General features: G+C 46.3%; 1 protein-coding gene across 1 annotated transcript in view; it reads left to right on the top strand.

Annotated features, from left to right (window-relative positions):
• LOC147114109 (organic cation/carnitine transporter 2-like) overlaps nucleotides 1–20,542 on the top strand; it is a 95,552-nt gene that overhangs the window by 26,647 nt on the left and 48,363 nt on the right. Inside the window, exon 5 of the mRNA XM_085995729.1 lies at nucleotides 14,782–14,908. Within this exon, the coding sequence (XP_085851855.1) occupies nucleotides 14,782–14,908 (127 nt within the window). The remainder of the gene's footprint in view (nucleotides 1–14,781; nucleotides 14,909–20,542) is intronic.

The raw sequence follows: 20,542 nt of genomic DNA, 5'->3' as shown, positions 1-20,542 counted from the left end.
AGCTTCTTTTACAAGCTGTTCTCGTTTGTGTCTCGGGGGTACTTCTCGGTTTCCCTTGGGCAACTTAACTAGCACAATACCAGTAGATTTCTGAGTAAAAGTACTTTGATGGATATCCTGGTGGATTCTCTTTTGTCGGGTCTAATAACTGAATCAGTTCCTCATCCTGATTAGCTGCCCATTCTGCCCTTGTGATTACACTAATATTGGCAGGCCCCTCTCGAGGGACTGTCATGCAGACTGAACGTTTTGCTTGTTTGTCTGTAAGACTATTTCCTTTTGAGTGTACTGTCCCAGTGGTATGCCCATTTACATGAATCACCTGACAATTCTGTTTCTCCATTCTCGAATGGAGAATGTCTTCCCACAATGACTTATGTTTTATGAGTTTACCCTTATGATTGGTAAAGTTTGTTTGTTCCCAGAAAACTAGATCTTGGTTATATCTTCTTTTACAATAGTCACTATCCGTACAGATTAATGTGGGTTTAATAGGGTCTGCCTTTTCTAAAGCATACCGTAGTGCTGCGGCTTCAGCATATTGTGCTGTCTTATAGCCAAGGGGTATGGACAGTAATTCTTCTGGATAAAAAGAATAGGAATCTCAAAGTCCCTACTACTATCCCCACCCCAGCTGAGGATCGTCATTGATGATCCATCACAGTAAATGACTTGATGGTAGCAATCGTTTGAATTTCCTAATAAAAAGACTTGGCCATTTCCTACAGGGTTTTCCATTTCGTCAGGACCTAACCTCGGTTAGGATTTAATATGAACTTTATAAGAAATTTCTAGACCTCAATGGTATATTGAGGGAGTTCTGATTTAAGTTCTACAAGGCCTGATCAGGGACTTGTCATCTTTAGAGACTTACATCTGGGTCTTAGTAAAATGTCAGTAAAACACTCCTTCTATACTTAACAATCCACGAGATGGATATAGATATAAATATAAGTATAGGGTTCTGTATCAACTCGTTAACACACACATTGGGTGCCAACTGAAGGGATAATTACTAGTCCTAGCCCCTTTAGGGTTACCCCGGATCAGGTGTATTTCTCAGACATTCACTTTCAACTGAAGTTTGAGGTAGCCGAATCCTGAAGACGCTTAATTGGGTCTAAAGGTCAGGACTATCTCTCCCTAAAGGAAAGGAACAACCTGAAAATGCTACCATCCTCCAGATAGCACTTTTAATAAGTTTAGCTAGACTGTAACGTTCCGGATATTATGAGAGTCTGGAAAACTCTCCCAGAATTCTGCAACTCCTCACCAAAGAGTGTACAGAGATTGAGTTTGCGAGTTTTTGATATAGAAGTCTTATGTGAGACAATTCTAAAAATATATAGATTTATTAAAGAACCAACATGTAATTTACAGTTGGCGAGTCAATCGCAACATTAACAAATCCAAAAAGAGAAAGCTTACAATCTTATTATCAGAGAACCTTACTCTCAAATCTTAACTTCGCTACAGTTTTACAGTTCTTAGTGTTCTACAGGATATCCATCAAAATCAAATGCCTTTGATCCCCGAGGTACAAAGAGTTGGAGACTTACAGAGCCGCCTCTGAAGCCGAGAATCGCTTTGCCCGGTTAAAGCGAGTCTGTTATCCCATTTGAGAGTTCAATATTTATACCCTTTTCCAGTGGTATTTCCTTTAAGGTTTTCTGCTGATGCAAGCTAATTATCGCTAGTCATTTTTCTGCTGAGCTCTGCAATTCTTACTGCCAGATCAGCTGGTAGCATCACAGAATCATGTCTCCTCTCTAGGTGTTCTAAGTTTACCATATAAAAAACGGGGTGATGGCTGGTGTTTCTTACTTGATGTCATCTTTACAAGGGCAGATGTTCCTTACTTTATGTGCTTCTTTACGAAGTGTAAATTAGAACACGTTATCCACAGTGAACCATTGTTTTGTTCCGAAAAGTTCAGCCTGTTGGAGTCCTTAACCTTCTGTTTCAATAAGATTATTTATTCAGGGTCAGCAACTACCTTATCTCAATAGCCAGAATGCTTTCACAGTTATTTCATAGTTAGGTTTCTAGATTTCCAAACCCAGTTTGTCATGTTTTAATAAGGCTGGAATTATTTCATAAGATAATGTATTTTTCTGAATAGGTTATATGGCTTATTCCTTCACAAGGACAGGTTGCATAAACTTGGCTTATATTCACTTGAGTATAGAAAATTGAGGGATGATGTGATTGAGGTGTTTAAAACGTTAAAAGGATTTGATAGGGTAGATACGGATAAACTATTTCCACTGATGGGGGAATTAAGAATATGGAGACATAATTTTAAAATTAGAGCTAGGCCATTCAGGAGCGAAATCAGGAAGTACTTTTCATACAAAAGGTAGTGGAAATCTGGAACTCACTCCCCCCAAAGAATATTTTTGCTGGGTCAATTACATTTTTCAAGACCAATTTTTGTTAGGTAAGGGTATTACAGGATATGGAGCAAAGGGTGGTAAATGGAGTTGAGGTACAGATCAGCCATGATCTAACTGAATGGTGGAGAAGGCTCGAGGGGTTAAATGGCTTACTCCTGTTCTTATGTTCCTATCTATTTCCCCCTTTCAATGTTATCCATTGCCCCCTCTATCTTTCATTGCCCTCTTCATTAACATATTTCATCCATTGCCCTCCCCTTGAATGCCATCCATTTCTTCCCTTCAATGCTATCAATTGCACCCCCTTATCAGCATCTATTTCCCCATGACCTGTCCTGCTCCTGGCCAAATCTAACTTCTAATGCACCAGACCAGGGATCCTTTTTACTTACCACCACTCAGAATGCTAATGTATACTATAGGTAGGAACTCTTGTTCTTGAAAGCTTCTGTACTCGCCTACAGTATACAGTGGCTGGGATCACTCCCATTCATGGCATTACAGAGAGAGGGATCCTTGCTTAGTGCATTAGTAGTTGGACTTGGGTGAGAAAGGAAGGAGTGTTGTAATGGAAGGGAGAGGAACTAATTGATGCTGATTTTTGTCATCAAATGCTGACATGCTGACATCCTGACTGGCATGCAAAATGCTGCTGGAAACTCTGGACAGTTTTCCCCTCTTGAACACAGTAGAGCTGAATGATTGTACTGTCCCTGCTGCTACCATGACTGACATCAGCACAGACAAAAGAGCAAACAGAAGTCTGTTTCATACCTCCTGCTTCAAAGGATATCGCTGTAGAGGTTTTTTTTGTAATAAATTCCATTTGCTATTTAATTTGTCCAGGTCCCTTCAAATCTCTGCTACAGTAGCCATCTGATCATCTGAGAATAGTATAAAACATATCCTTCTCCACAAAAATTAGGAATAACTCCTGCAGGATTCCATTATCAGTGCCCTCCACCCTTTATCATCACCTCTGCTTCCTATTCTTAAATCATATTTCAACTCAGCAAATTAATTTGCCCTTACTTTCCCGCTTTCATACATTTTCTTTTGAAAGCTCAGAATCTGATGAATACTTACTGAAAATCTATGTCTACTGGATAGCTCTCATCCACTAGTTATTAATTTCTAAAGTATTTCCGGTAGATCTGTGAGGCATAGTTAAGTCTGAACCTTTGTCATAGGCATCACAAAAGTTTCAGATCCTGTGATTTTAATGTTTTTATTTAAGTAAAATCACGTGTGGTGGAACTTCAGTGGTTCCTTTTGGTTGGCCAGAGTCCATGTCAATCATGTCAAATGCCTCCCTTCAGTAAACCAAACTTGTATGTGTTACTTTTGCTGTATTTTCCCTGTCCATCATGAATTGTTGCTGGAACTTTCTTTGAGAGCTTTGATATTGTTTACTTCAGAAAATTAAGTGGATTCTTTATGAAGCAACATGAAGCCTTTCTAGTAATTGGGCTTCTTTCAGGTTTCCACTCCTGATTTCCGTCTTTTCTGAAGGCCTACAATTTGTGCTTCTTCGGTAGCCTGTTCCTTCTGCATCAGTTTCTCATGGAGCAGCATGAACACTAGAGGAAACGGGATAAAAAGGCTGCTGAAACAAAGAGGAGGGAAGGTTAACAACAGAAGATTCAGAAAGTGGAGCTCCAGGGAGAAAGGGAACGTGAAAAGATGTAATAGAGGACTCAGAAGAAGAAAGGGAGAGAGGAGAAAATAAATGGTGGGAAGGAAGAGAAACAGAGTGAAGGAGGAAAGAGAGAAACAGTGAAGGAGATAGAGCAGTGTATTCCAATACATTAGCCGCATGTGGCTAATTGAATTTTTGATTAGTAAATAAGTAATGAGCCTTGAGCATGAGGTCTCAATACACATATTTGCATAGAGTATGTATTTGTACTTTAACCATTTTGTGTGTTTGCTGTAAAACGGTAAGACAAAAATCAGAAAATGCCGTAAATATTCAGCAGGTCAGACATCATCTGTGGAGCGAGAAACAAAGTTTCAGGTTGATGATGTGCTAGTGTTTTTTGATCATTGTGTGTACTTCACTTCCTTGGTTACTGCGTATTCATTATCTGCTAAAATGCTGTGCAACACGGATGAAAACGCTGGACTTCTGAACTATGGAAACGCCAGCAACATTGTATAGAAAAGGGAGTTGTCGATGTGGTCAGCTCAACCAATCAGAATAACTGCTGAAAGCTAGCAGCGAAAGCAGGCCCAACCAATAATGACCAGCTGCAACAGGGCACGTCAGGGCAAAGGGCAAGCAGCATCTAACCATGTTCTAGATGGAGAGATGGGGTGAGTCTGGCACATCTCGTGTAATGCAACATTCCATGCAGTCAGTCTGATGAAGTCAAAATACCCCTCGCAAATGCTGGATAAAAACCTAGAAGCTGCACCATGATGTGCTGTGTCTGATAAATTCATAGAATTACACACAATATACAACACAGAAACAAGCCATTCGGCCCAACTAGTTCTGTGCTGGTGTTTATACTCCACATGAGTCTCCTCCCATTACATATACCTCATCTCAGCCTTTCAGCATATCTTTCTATTCCCTTTTCTCTCATGTACTCGTCTAGTTTCCTTTTGAAAGTATCTAAGCTACTTGCCTCAATCACTTCCAGTGGCAGCGAGTTCCACATTCTAACCACTCTGGGTAAAGACATTTCTCCTTTTTTTCCTATTGGTTTTGTTATTTCCTATTTATCTTGTATTTATGGCCCCTAGTTTTGGAATCTCCCACAAGTGGAAACATTCTCTCCACATCTACCAGAATTCCAAACTTTGGTAAAAGAGAAAGACTGCAAATGCTTATTTAGTAAATATACACATAAAGTAAATTTACTTGTGTTGTATATAAGACGTTTTCTACTAAAAGTAGTGCATGTGGTTAAAGCAATTTCGATGGGACAACACTAAGATAGAGAAATAGAAGTAAATGAGGGTAGAGAGAGGTGAAGGAGGAGAGAAACATAAATGAGTGAGGAGAGGAGAAACAGAAATTAAGGACAGAGAGAGTTTGAGTCAGGAAAGCAAAATGCAACAGAGAGAAAAATGGAATTGGAGTGTGAGAATGAATTGAAAGGGGAGAGAAGGTGAAACAGAAGTGAAGGAAAAGATAAAGAGGTGAACAAAATGAAGGAGGATAAAGAGAAATAGGAGTGAATGAAGAAAAAGAGAGATAAACAGAAATGATGGAGGGAAAGAAAAACCATTGTTGGATTCGCTTTTGCTATGATTGGATAAGTACATTTGGTAAAATGTCTAAAGCTATGGAAATCACATTGAAATCATAAACAGCCTCATCTCGTGACTGTTTATGGTTTCAATGTGAATTCCATAGCATTTGACATTTTTACCATAACTAATCCTTAAGTTTTTCAGAAGATTATCGTGACAAAATTATAGTCTTGAGCACAATCTATTGCTTCTAAAACTATTCAGATTGCCTCTTAAGGCCTCTTTGGTCTTTAGATGAACTTGGATAGTGCTTTGTAAAGTGCTCTTTAATGTTTTTCATCTTACTGATAAGTTAACTGGTCTATAATTCATTTATTCATGTATCATTCCTTGTTTTTGACCAATAGCTTGTTTGAGAGTGGGGCTGATGAGAATGAATGTACGATTCAAGATCAAAATCAACAATTTTAGACCATAACCCCTGCCCCAATCCTTTTTTCCCCCCATTTATTTATTTTTTCTCTCTCCCACATGGCAGCTGTCTTTCATTCTGCCAGTGCCATTTACACTTCATCTAGAGCTATCTTTTGTTTCTTAACTTGTCCCATTACTATCTTCTTTTGCCTTGCACCATCTAATGTCTCTTAATCTCTCCTGCCTTCCATCCTATCACAGACCTTCCCTTTTCTTCTTTCCTCCCGTCCCCCCTTTCCCTGCCCCTGCACTTGCTTAAAAACCTGTTCCATCTCCAGCTTTTTCCAGTTCTGACAAGGGTCATCGACCTGAAACATTAATGGGCTGGATTTTAACTCGGGTGCGGGCTGGTGTCGTGTTATCCGAATTTTGTGTTTCCCACACGAATCTAAATGGATGTGGGAGATTGATGCAATTTAAACTCAATTGGCCAATTGATTTCCTATGTGTGGGAAGCCTTTGCAAATAGGTTTATCATGACGGAAAGTCCCCTCCGATGACGTCATCATTGCTGCTGCATTTAAGGTCCACAGCAAGCCTTGCTTCTTCTGCAGACTGCCAAGCTTCTTGACTGTGCAGTGTGAGGGAGCTGCAGCAAAAATGACAAGCGGGAGGGCCAGATCAGCTCCTCGCTTTGACGAGGCGGCACTGCAGGCATTAGTCGATGGAGCTAGGGCCAACAGGGAGGTGCTCTTCCCTTCATCAGGGAGGAAGAGGCCTCCCACTCAGACCAAGGCAGTGTGGATGCAGGTGGCTGAGGAGGTCAACTCCTTGGGAGTCACCCGCAGAACCTTGATACAGTGCAGGAAAAGATTTCATGACCTTCAGTGCACTGGAAAAGTGAGTATGAATTTTCCATCACCCTCAATCTGATCCCCATTGCCTTTCCTCACCAGCACTCAGCTTTAGCAATCTCTTCCTCAACATCCCACTAGACACTGACATCCATGCACCCTTACCCATTCCCTCTCTATGCTCACATTCACATAACTATTCCACCATGCAGCCCTCACACTCCCTATCACTTTGATGCTTTGAACACAACTGACAACACACAGGGAGGGCCCTTGGTCTTGCCACCTCACTCCAACTTTGTCTCCTTCTAAGTATCTATGCTATGCAATCTCTACACTCACTCCTTCATTCTCACTCAACCTCCACTTATCTCCCTCATTGCAGGAAAAGAGAGCTCACAACAAAAGAGAGCGAGCCAGGACAGGAGGAGGGACAGCCTCAATAGCCCACCTGACCCCCTGGGAGGAGGCCGTCCTGGTAATTATGGGAATAGAGGATGAATCGCGCGTGGGGGACAGACAGACAGGTGTAACACAGTAAGCTGGTGACCGAAAAGTTTCCCATCTCTCTCTTTGACATTGCATGAGTCGCTGATAATGATTGTGAAGCTGTAACAGATGGACGTATGAGCATCTGCAAAAAGCTATGTGCATGTAGCCTTTGCATCACATCTCTGACTCTTTCCTTTACACCCCCACAGGACCATCACAAGCATCCATCCCCCCTAGCCAGGAAGAAGAGGCTGAGCAGCCAGACTCCTCAGAGGAAGCTGCAACCCCTGAGGGCGCAGCGTCAGCAGAATTCAGCGCACCCAGCACCAGCGCAGACACTCGCACCTCAGTGGGACTTTCGGGACATAGAGTAGTGTTGTCACCTGGTGTATCACAACTCACAGTGAGTATCAGCAGATTGTAGAGACAGGGACAGCAGTGGAGAGTCCTAGTCGGAGGGCGCAGGACTCTGCCAGCTCGGCTCAGCAGCATGTCGACCCTCTGCCTCTGGGTCCAACCATAAGATCAGAGGTGATGGAACTCCAGGCACAGATGCAGGAGTCTCTGGCAGGTTTTGTCTCTAGGGTCACTGTGAGTGTGGAGCGAATGGAGGAGTCCATAGCGAACATGAGCAGAGCATTTGTGGAGTCACTGGCGCATGAACGCATCACCACGGAAAGGATGGCTACCTCCGTGGAAAGGATTGCTACCTCTGTGGTAAGGTTGGCTACGGTAGAGGAGAGGATGGCTATAGTAGAGGAGAGGATGGCTACGGCCATGGAGGAGCTTAGTCGCCAGAGTATGGAAAACATGGTCATTGTTCAGAATAGAATGACATCTCTTGAGGAGCGATGGGCATCTACTGAACAGAGAAACCAGACCTTCATGGAAGTCCTTTTTGAGTAGGACTGCCATTGCAGATACGGATCCCCATGGCCCCCCTGATGTGCAGCAAGGTGCTCTCCAGCCACTTGCAGGCGCTGAGGGGGACTTGACCCATGAGAGGGAGGTTGGTGGCAGACCTCAAGGAAGTGGGGGCTCCTCTCCAAGCGCTCACACTTCCATGCCACTGCAGAGCTCTCGGTCAGAGCCCCACCGGAGTCCACACCCAAGTGAGATAGACATCTCAACCCCTGCACAGCCGCAGAAGCAGCAGACTGTTGACGAGCCCTCACAGGCTCGCAACCCGAGAGGACGCCCGCCAAAGGTGTCGAGACAGGAGCAGCAGGAAAGTGAGCAAGGGGCCTCCACATCTGCTGAAGCCACAGGTGAAGCACTATGTAGGAGCACGCGTAAGAGGAAGATAAAGCACAAGTAGTCACAAGGGTAGTCACTTGGGTGGACTTTTGTGTCTAGTGTAAAAATGCCATCACGTTGTAATTGTACATAAAAATTCTGATGGCAAATGTTGCAGTTGTGGCGTCTGTCATTTCGCTATTGGGACTTCCACATTGAGGCCTTAGGAATACTTGCAACTGTCAGTATGGTGGTCAGAATGCTAGGAATTCTCTGGTTCTTGGCCACTGTCAAAGCTCTGGTAAGAAGCTGTGAGGCAAAAGTGTTTGATTGACTAGGCTAAGCAAATCTGGCCAGGATGAGTGCGTTCCTTGCATCCCGGGCAGCAATGTTCTCGCATAATGCTGCCGCTGGCTGATGGGCCTCTGCAGGATGTTCGTTTTCGCCCTCCTCCTCCTCCTCCTCTGAGGAGGATATGTGAGGAGCCACTTGGTCCTCAGGAATCTACAAGCCACGATGCTGTGCCATGTTGTGAAGTGCACAACAAACCACAACGATTCTGGAGACCCTGGCTGCTGAGTACTGCAGGGCTCCACCTGATCTATCCAGGCATCTGAAGCGTATCTTCAGCAAACCAATGGTTTGCTCGATTATGGCTCTGGTGGACATGTGGCTGGAGTTGTAGTGCTCCTCAGCTTCGTTGGATGGTCTCCTCAACGGCGTCATTAGCCACATCCTCAGGGGATAGCCCTTGTCTCCAAGTAGCCACCTGTTAAGTTGGTCTGGCGTACTGAATAGCGGAGGCATACTAGACTGGCGCAGCATGAAGGAGTCATGGCAACTGCCAGGGTACATGGCACAAACATGCAAAATTTCCTTCTTGTGGTCACACACCAGCTGAACGTTAAGGGAGTGGAAGCCCTTGCAGTTGTCAAAAAGGACATTTTGACAGTAGGCTCCCGAGGTATGGAAAGTGGTCCACGTTGTCCAAGGCCTCGTCTGGATTTTGATAATTGGGGAGAGTACTGTGTGGCGGGGGCAGGTTGGTAGAGGACCTTTGTCTTACGGATCTGCAAGGTCTGCAGATACAAGGTCAGTGACCTCAACATGTCTAAGCAGCAGTGCCAAAGGCAGCTCCGATTTTAGCGAGAGGCAGTGACTGACATCTGCACAATGCTACAGCAAGACCTGCTGCCCAGAGGACCAGGTGGACAAGCATTACCAGTGGCCATCAAAGTCACCACCGCACTCAACTTTTTTGCCTCGGGCTCATTCCAGGGATCAGCAGCAGACATCAGCGGCATCTCCCAGGTGGCTGCACACACTTGCATCACGCAGGTAACCGATGCCCTCTTTGCCCTTGCGCACAATCACATCCATTTCACCAAGGATCGAGCAAGTGTCACGGTGCGAGCGGTTGGATTAGCTCACCTGGCAGGTTTTCCAAGGGTGCAAGGCGTCGTTGACTGCACACAAGCTTGGCTTCCGCTTGCTCCCGGATGCTTCTCCTCCACTTTGTGTGGTCTTGGGCCAGGGATTCTCAGGTGTCAGTGGGGATGTTGCACTTTTTCAAGGAGGCTTTGAGGGTGTCCTTGAAGTGTTTCCTCTGCCCACCTGGGGCTCTCTTGTTGTGTCGGAGCTCCGAGTAGAGCGCTGGTTTTGGGAGTCTTGTGTGGGGCATGCGGACGATGTGGCCCGTCCATCTGAGCTGATCGAGTGTGGTCAAAGCTTCAATGCTGGGGATGTTGGCCTGAGCGAGAACACTGATGTTGGTGCGCCTATCCTGCCAATGGATTTGCAGGATCTTGCGGAGGCAGCATTGGTGGTACCTCTCCAGTGCTTTGAGGTGCCTGCTGTACATGGTCCATGTCTCTGAAGCATACAGGAGGGTAGGTATCACTACTGCTCTGTAGACCATGAGCTTAGTGCTGGGTTTGAGGTCCTGGTCTTCAAACACTCTCTTCCTCAGGTGACCGAAGGCTGCACTGGCACACTGAAGGTGGAGTTGGACTTTGTGATCGACATCTGCCCTTGCTGACAGTAGGCTCCTGAGGTATGGAAAGTGGTCCACGTTGTCCAAGGCCTCATCTGGATTTTGATAATTGGGGAGAGTACTGTGTGGCGGGGGCAGGTTGGTAGAGGACCTTTGTCTTACGGATGTTTAGTGTAAGGCCCATGCTCTCGTACGCTTCGGTGAAGGTGTTGACGATGGTTTGGAGTTTGGCCTCAGAGTGTGCGCAGACGCAAGCATCGTCTGCATACAGTAGTTCGATGACAGAGGATGGGACGACCTTGGATCTGGACTGGAGGCGACGGAAGTTGAACAGTTTCCCGTTTGTTCTGTAGATTAGCTCCACTCCAGCGGGGAGCTTACTGAGGGTGAGATGGAGCATTGCAGCCAGGATGATCGAGAAGTGCGTTGATGCGATGACACAGCCTTGCTTGACCCCGGTCCGTACGTGAATTGGGTCTGTGGTGGATCCGTTGGTCAGGATCAAGGCTTGCATGTCGTCGTGAAGCAGACGGAGGATGGTGACAAACTTGAGGGCAGCTGAATTTGAGGAGGACACTCCATAATATCTCACGGTTGACGGTGTCGAAGGCCTTTGTGATGTCAAAGAAGGCCATGTACAGCGGTTGGTGCTGTTCCCTGCATTTCTGTTGTAGTTGACATGAGGTGAAGATCATGTCCATTGTGCCCCTTAGTGGGCAGAATCAACATTGCGACTTTGGGAGTTGCTCTTCAGCCACTGGGAGAAGGCGATTGAGGAGGATTCTTGTGATTACTTTCCCTGTGGCAGACAGCAGGGAGACTCCTATGTAATTACCCCAATCGGACTTGTCACCTTTCTTGAAGATGGTCACGATTACAGCATCCCTGAGATCCCCTGGCATGCTCTCCTCCTTCCAAATAAGAAATGAGTTCATGTATTCGCGCCAATAGTGCTTCTCCGCCATGTTTTAGTGCCTCGGCGGGGATTCCATCTGCTCCTGAGGTCTTGTTGTTCTTCAGTTGTCGGATGGCCTTTTCAACCTCATGCCGGGCTGGGGTTGTGCTGAGGTGGTGGCGGGTAGCATGCTGCGGGATGGAGTTGAGGACACTCGCGTCGAAGACAGAGGCTTGATCAAGGAGACTCTTAAGAACACCATAATGTATCTCATACTGGACTACAGAGATACCACAGAGAGAAATCAGAGATTTTTGAATATTCTGGTGTCTGCTTCCATGAAACATGAAGACAAACATTAAACAAAAGTCATTCTGTAGTTTAAAAAAAGTGTGAATGTTCCACTCTTAATCTCTGGTCTATGCTGAGTTAGCTGATATGACCTTGGACAGTGATGGGACACTAAATTGGCCTTTAACTTTCTGGGTTATGGAAGAAAAAAGCAACCAGGGTTTCCAATCTAGTGACTCTGGCATGTCAGGTGAGAACAGAACCAGGCTCAGCTGTGTTATACCCCACAGATAATAGTCTCCCGGCACTTGCTGTCTGTGCTCGTACATGAATTATGGCTATTTAGATAAGGTACCAGACACTAACCATAATTATGGAGCTATACCCAAGAATTGGTTATTATCTCAGAAAAGGAAGGAAAAAAAGGGGAAAAAATAAAGGACAATTTACGAATTCTTTAAACAGTGAGAAACTGAAAGGAGTAAAAAAATCACTGTGGCAGATGCTTACCACTGTACTATATCAAACTAAAGTTTTTAAAATGATCTACAAGGTTCCTTATTCATGGTAGCTGTATTCCCCCGAGAGGTGCAATGCCTGCTACAGGTTGAACAGTTCCCAGGGATCATGGTGATAAATTGTTTGGTGACTGCTGCCCATTGGTTAAACCAAGAATTAAACTTGTGTGGAAACCTCACCACAAAAGTACAAGTGCGGTTGTTTGCACTGCACCTCTGGACCCTGCCAATCACAGAGCCAATGCATTTGTCTGACAAAATCTCAAGAATTTCTGGAATGCTTTTCTCGCTGGCTTTCCCTCCTAAATCCTTCACAACAAGAAAGAAAAAAAGAGCTTGCATTTATATAGCACCTCTCACAACCTCAGGACATCCTAAAGTACTTTACAGCCAATTAAGTACTTTTTTGAAGTGTCGTCACTATTGTAATAGGGAACTGAGGGAGCGCTGCACTGTCGTCTTTCAGATGAAATGTTAAACTAAGGGCTCTTTCAAGTGCACATAAAAGATCCCATTGCATCAGGTGAGCTCTTTGGGTGTCCTACCCAATACTTATTCCTCAACTAACATTATTAAAACTGATCCTTTACAAATTTCAGTTAATCCAGACCTCACACCAAGGGCAGGATTTTCATTGGGCCGTGGAGGCAGGATTGGAGGCGTGTGGGGGGTTAAAATCCTGAAATCGGGGGGCACAAACCCATCCCGCCCTCAACCCGCCTCCATGCCAGTTTCAAAGGAGGCGGGTACCCGCCCCGCACTGGGACCCGCCTCCCCGAGGCGGGAAGGGGATTAGTGCCAGTTAACTGCCTGTTAACAGGTAGTTAACAGGCAGTTTTTAGCCTAATCCCTATTTTTAATGTTGAAGTGTGGGATTCCCGACGGCTCCAAACCACGCCAAGTTAGAGGAAGCGGACCATCGGGATGAAGGGCTTGGAGGGGTCGAGATGTCCGGTGTTCAGCTGAGTGATGGGTGCATGAGTGCAAAGGTAAGTGTGTTTGGTGTGTGTAAAGTGTTTAAAGAAGTTTTACTTACCTTTACAGCCTTCCTTCCTTCAGGTCTCGGGAGTCCCTCTTCTCATTGGCACAGAAAGTAGAATGGCTGCGAGCTGTCAAAAATTGCAGCTTTCAGCTTTCTGTTCCGGGGAGATCTCTAAATCATCCTGAGAGGAAGGAATTAACTTAGAATACAGATTGTCAGTGTTTGACAGCTTCAAACAGCTGTGAAACACTGATATTTCATCTGTCAAAAGGTCTTGACAGATGAAATATCAATCTGTGACATCACCTGTTGCTGGGTGGCCCTTAATTGGCCCGCTGAGCCTGCTGGGTGGGCTCAACAAGGTCAATCAAGTGAAAATCGCATGGGTTGGCTAGAACTTGATGGAGGTGGGACTACAACCCCGAAAGTTGTAGTCCCGCCTCCTATCTGACTCCTCAATGAAAATCCAGCCCCGTGTGTTTGAGCATCCAAGCCTTACTGGCTCCTGTCCCACATTGTGTTAAGTCTATGTTCTTGCTTCATTTGATGTCAGTGATCTTTTTCAGCAATTTGTCCAAGTTACACCATCCACTATTCTAATTCTACATTAATGCTCTTATTCTTTCATTTTTGCTGGGCATTTCTTAAAATGTTATTTCTCTTTAAATCCCTCTCCACTGTGCGTCATATCATGGTGACAGAGTATCCAAGCTTCTCAGATCTCTGCCAGTAGCGCTCATGATCTGGGCAGTCATTTGCATAAGCCTGTCAAAACCCATGTTGAACTTTGAGACCATCCTGTGCCACTATCTTTTCTGAATCCACTCCTAGGTTTGAACCCAATGACATTGCAACCTGCTATGGTTGTCTGCTATGACATTGTCTGTTGTTCTGCCCGAGGTCAGGTTCTAACTCAAGGCTTACACATGAGATTCTTGAGCCAATTACTAAAGATGAGTAGCTAATGTGGTTTCCCGTTGCCTTCTTCATGGTTTTTATCTTTGGAGTACATTCTCCTAGGTGTCTGTAACCTAAGTTAAAGAGCCCCACCTACCCTTACATGGGGGTGGGGCACAGGGGGCAGGCATCCACACCCATCAGCCACAAGTACCCCCGCTGGATGTCAACCCAGTATTCATAACCCGTGTTCTGTTCTCCGTTCACTGGGGCTATCTGGAATGAGGACCAAACTCAATCTTTCTGACTCAGAGGCGGGAATACTACCACTGAGCCAGTGGTAACTCTGCCTAGACACAAGTATCCTGCCGGATGTCACCCCAGTATTGAGAGGCCAGATTCTAAGCTCCACCAGCCACGGCTGTCTAGAGTGGGGCTCGAACCTTTCACCTTCTGACTCAGAGGTGGCAATGCTACCACTAAGCCAAAGGCTCGCTCCTAACATCACAATATCTGCTATTAAAGAGTATACTCATATTAAGAATAATTTGTCAAGTCTTTTGTGTGACTTTAGTGCTCTTTCCATAAAATAAAATACTTTATTTCCAGGTTTATTCCTGAATCTCCACGCTGGCTGCTGTTAAAGGGAAGGGTACAGGAGGCTGAAGGAATAATCCGACTCATTGCAAAGAAAAATGGTGTCACTCCACCAGCAGTGATCTTCAATGATCTTGAGGTACTGGTACACAATACTGCCTTTGTTTTCTGTGTGATCGTTAAGCCCTTTAATACACACTTGCTCTTTTCCTTGCCAATTTTTTTTCCACCCTCTTCTCTCTCTTGAAGGTTTGGACTCCTTGCTATGGTATTCTGCTATGGGTGTCAGCCACCTCCCTCATCCAAGTGAATATTCTTTTTCATGTATGAGCCCAGACAGTGAGGGGCAGCTTCCATTCTGCTATCAACAACATCATGACCAAGTCCAATCCTGTCTGCACCTAACAATAAAAATGCACTTTCCTAAAGTAGTCACCGTAAGGCTGATTTATATTAATGATATATACACTGGAAAAAATGGGAACAAGCAGTATATTTTCGTGAAAGTAAAAAAAAAATGAGTGTCCTGGGGGGAAAATTGGCTCGCGCCCCCTTTGGGGCGCTAACTTTGCTGGGGCACTGAAAAAGTTAGCACCGCCACGCCCGAAATTCAATGGTAACATCCTAAGCAGGAGGCGGGGCGCTACTGGAAGCACTCCCCCTCCCTCTTGGGGCGCTCCCATGGAATATCACGGTGCTACGTGCAGCAGCGCCACGTGTGTTGGCATGTTGCACCGTGGTACTGCACGCCTCCCTCCCCTGTTTAAAGGGGAGGGGCCTAGCGCAACGCGCACCGGGGCCTGCTGGACCACCGGGGAGTGAGGTGCTGGCAAAAGAGCCTGGCACTCAAGAGAGTGCTGGGCTGATGGATCGTGGCTGGCACCCCGCAGCAGGAGGCCAGAGGGGGCAGGTGCTGGCAGGCCCCCCAAAAAAGGCTGCCCAGCACCTGTCCTTTAATTATCGCCGCTCCAGCCGCAAGGACGCCCTCCTGACAATGTCGGACATAACGTCTGGCGGTAGGTCAGGGGGCGCGAGCCAAGTTTGTGGCCGGGGTGCTGCGTTATCGGGTCACTAACAGGAGGTGCAAAGCAACCTGAATTTTTCCCTCCTAGTTTGTTGAGACTGATGTACGTCATTAACCACAAGTGCCACTTCTGCAAGGGATAACTATGCTTCGAAAACCACTAGATTAGTGAAAGATATGTACAAAATCCTAGCTGTTCAGGAATTGGATCTACTGTAATAGCCTACCCAAGCAGTGGTAAGAGACAGGGGAATAAGCCATCATTATTGTATCTTTGCATTTAGCTAAGCCCCTTTAGCTCATTTATATCATGTTGATGAGGAATCTTTCAGTAGGTTTGATCCCTGGAACAATTCACTACAAAAACACCACTGCAATGTTACAAAGTTGGTTGTCACTGCAAATGATGTAGAAATGTGATCCCGTCCAGAAGGGGGCAGCAGGGAGCGTTTTGCACGCTGCACATACCTGTTAGCTTTGACTCATATGCAATATTTGTGCTGCCTGCTGATTATAATCACACAGGCGTACAGCCAGCGCAATTGACTGCATGCTTCTTTGGGGGTCTCTGATGCCACTTAAAGGCAGCCAGACTCTCTTAAAGGTGAGATGCACTGTGGCTGCAGTAACTACCAGACTGGCAGATCGTGCCACCAGGTTCGCACATTCGGCCTTCGAGGCCCTGGTTCATGTAGTGGACAGAAGGAGGGATATCCTCTTCCCCGCTAGGGGGCAGGAAGCCCTCTTGGCATCAATTCTGTCGACAATGGGAAGAAGTGAGAGCATGTGAATGACAGCAGCTTAGCTCCTAGGACATAGCTGCAATACTGCAGAGTTCAATTACCTCGCCATGTTGTCAAGGTAAAAATACTGCTCTGTTACTCTCTGCTCATACCTACACCACCTACAGCCTTTTTTTTATTCATTGATGGGATGTGGGCATCGCTGGCTAGGCCTGCATTTAGTGCCCATCCCTAATTGCCCTTGAGAAGATGGTGGTGAGCCGCCTTCTTGAACCGCTGCAGTCCATATGGTGTAGGTACACCCACAATGCTGTTAGGAAGGGAGTTCCAGGATTTTGGCCCAGCGACAGTGAAGGAACGGCGATACAGGTCCAAGTCAGGATGGTGTGTGGCTTGGAGGGGAACTTGTAGGTGGTGATGTTCCCATGTGTCTGCTGCCCTTGTCCTTCTAAGTGGTAGAGGTCGTGGGTTTGGAAGGTGCTGTTGAAGGAGCTTTGGCGAGTTGCTGCAGTGCATCTTGTAGATGGTACACACTGCAGCCACAGTGCGCCGGTGGTGGAGGGAGTGAATGTTGAAGGTGGTGGATGGAGTGCCAATCAAGCAGGCTGCTTTATCCTGAATGGTGTTGAGCTTCTTGAGTGTTGTTGGAGCTGCACTCATCCAGGCAAGTGGAGAGTATTCCATCACACTCCTGACTTGTGCCTTGTAGATGGTGGAAAGGCTTTGGGGAGTCAGGAGGTGAGACACTCACCGCAGAATTCCCAGCTTCTGGCTTGCTCTTGTAGCCACAGTATTTATATGGCTGGTCCAGTTCAGTTTCTGATCAATGGTAACCCCCAGGATGTTGATAGTGGGGGATTCAGCGATGGTAATGCCATTGAATGTCAAGGGGAGATGGTTCGAGTCTTGCTTGTTGGAGATGGTCATTGCCTGGCACTTGTGTGGTGCGAATGTTACTTGCCACTTGTCAGCCCAAGTCTGAATGTTGTCCAGGTCTTGCTGCATATGGACACGGACTGCGTCAGTATCTGACGAGTCTCGAATGGTGCTGAACAGTGTGCAATCATCAGCGAACATCCCCACTTCTGACCTTATGATGGAGGGAAGGTCATTGATGAAACAGCTGAAGATGGTTGGGCCTACGACACTGCCCTGAGGAACTCCTGCAGTGATGTCATGTGATTGGGATGAATGACCTCCAACAACCACAGCCAACTTCCTTTGTGCTAGGTATGATTCCAACCAATGGAGAGTTTTCCCCTTGATTCCCATTGACTTCAGTTTTGCTAGGGCTCCTTGATGCCACACTTGATCAAATGCTGCCTTGATGTCAAGGGCAGTCACTCTCACCTCACCTCTTGAGTTCAGCTCTTTTGTCTATGTTTGGACCAAGGCTGTAATGAGGTCAGGAGCTGAGTGGCCCTGGCGGAACCCAAACTGGCCGTCAGTTAGCAGGTTATTGCTGAGTAAGTGCCGCTTGATAGCACTGTCGACGACACCTTCCATCATTTTGCTGATGATTGAGAGTAGACTGATGGGACGGTAATTGGCCGGGTCGGATTTGTCCTGCTTTTTGTAGACAGGACATACTTGGGCAATTTTCCACATTGCCGGGTAGATGCCAGTGTTGTAGCTGCACTGGAACAGCTTGGCTAGGGGCGCAGCTAGTTCTGGAGCACAAGTCTTCAGTACTATTGCTGGAATGTTGTCAGGGCCCATAGCCTTTGCAGTATCCAGTGTCTTCAGCCGTTTCTTGACATCACGTGGAGTGAATTGAATGGGCTGAAGACTGGCATCTGTGATGCTGGGGATCTCCGGAGGAGGCCGAGATGGATCATCCACTCGGCACTTCTGGCTGAAGATAGTTGCAAATGCTTCAGCCTTGTCTTTTGCACTCACGTGCTGGGCTCCACCATCATTGAGGATGGGGATATTTTTGGAGCCTCCTCCTCCTGTTAACTGTTTAATTGTCCACCACCACTCACGACTGGATGTGGCAGGACTGCAGAGCTTTGATTTGATCCGATGGTTGTGAGATTGCTTAGCTCTGTCTATCGCATGTTGCTTCCGTTGTTTGGCATGCAAGTAGTCCTGTGTTGTAGCCTCACCAGGTTGACACCTCATTTTTTGGTATGCCTGGTGCTGTTCCCGGCATGCTCTCCTGCACTCTTCGTTAAACCAGGGTTGATCTCCCGGCTTGATGGTAATGGTAGAGTGAGGGATATGCCGGGCCATGAGGTTACAGATTGTGGTTGAATACAATTCTGCTGCTGCTGATGGCCCACAGCGCCTCATGGATGCCCAGTTTTGAGTTGCTAGATCTGTTCGAAATCTGTCCCATTTAGCACGGTGGTAGTGCCACACAACACGGTGGAGGGTATCCTCAACATGAAGACGGGACTTCGTTTCCACAAGGACTGTGCAGTGGTCACTTCCACCAATGCTGTCATGGACAGATGCATCTGCAACAGGTAGATTGGTGAGGACGAGATCAAGTAGGTTTTTCCCTCTTGTTGGTTCCCTCACCACCTGTCGCAGACCCAGTCTGGCAGCTATGTCCTTTAGGACTCGGCCAGCTCGGTCAGTTGTGGTGCTACTGAGCCACTCTTGGTGATGGACATTGAAGTCCCCCACCCAGAGGACATTTTGTGCCCTTGCTACTCTCAGTGCTTCTTCCAATTGGTGTTCAACATGAAGGAGTACTGATTCATCAGCTGAGGGAGGGCGGTAGGTGGTAATTAGCAGGAGGTTTCCTTGCCCATGTTTGACTTGATGCCATGAGACCTCATGGGGTCCTGAGTCAATGTTGAGAACTCCCAGGGCTACTCCCTCCCGACTGTATACCATGGTGCCACCACCTCTGGTGGGTCTGTCCTGCAGGTGGGACAGGACATACCTAGGGATGGTGATGGTGGTGTCTGGGACATTGGTTGTAAGGTATGATTCGGTAATTATGACTATGTCAGGCTGTTGCTTGACTAGTCTGTGGGACAGCTCTCCCAATTTTGGCACAAGCCCCCAGATGTTGGTAAGGAGGACTTTGCAGGGTTGACAGGGCTGGGTTTGCCGTTGTCGTTGTCGTTTCCGGTGCCGAGGTCGATGCCGGGTGGTCCGTCCGGTTTTATTCTTATTGTTTTTCGTAGCGGTTGTTTACAACTGAGTGGATTGCTAGGCCATTTCAGAGGGCATTAAGAGTCAACCACATTGCTGTGGGTCTGGAGTCACATGTAGGCCAGACCAGGTAAGGACGGCAGATTTCCTTCCCTAAAGGACATTAGTGAACCAGATGGGTTTTTGCAACAATCGACAATGGTATCATGGTCGCCATTACTAAGACTAACATTTAATTCCAGAATTAAATTGAATTGAATTTAAATTACTACTCACAATACTCCCCCCCCCCCCACTTCCCTTCAATCTCCTACAATCACTACACCACACTTCACTACACCTCCTTCTCCTCACACTCACACACTCGCCACTATTCTAATCCTCACTTAACCACAACTGACACACTGCATACTAGCTATACCACCATGACGGGCACATTTTCTAAACACCTCACAAGACTGTCACTAAGACTGCAAGAGAGGATTACGTACAATCTGTGAGAGGAATGAAACATATAAGATTCTGAGGGGGATTGACAGGGTAGATGCTGAGAGGTTGTTTCCCCTGGTTGGAGAGTCTTAAACTAGGGGGCATAGTCTCAGGATAAGAGGTAGGCTATTTAAGACTGAGATGAGGAGGAACTTCTTCACTCAGAGGGTTGTGAATCTTTGGAATTCGCTACCCCAAATGGCTGTGGATGCTGAGTCACTGAGTATATTCAAGGCTGAGATAGATAGATTTTTGGACTCTAGTGAATCAAGGGATATGGAGATCGGGCAGGAAGCGGAGTTGAGGTCGAAGATCAGCATCCATTAAGTGGAACAAGGACTCAAAGAGGCGATATCGTAGAATTAACACGAGTACTTTATTAACAACTGGGAAACACGTTTACAGA

The sequence above is a fragment of the Somniosus microcephalus genome, chromosome 8 (genome assembly GCF_052327205.1).
Source record: "Somniosus microcephalus isolate GS21.2 chromosome 8, FLI_Smic_1.0, whole genome shotgun sequence".
NCBI lineage: Eukaryota > Metazoa > Chordata > Chondrichthyes > Squaliformes > Somniosidae > Somniosus > Somniosus microcephalus.
Note: the sequence above shows the minus strand (reverse complement) of the source record. Positions and strands in the feature narration are given on the sequence as shown.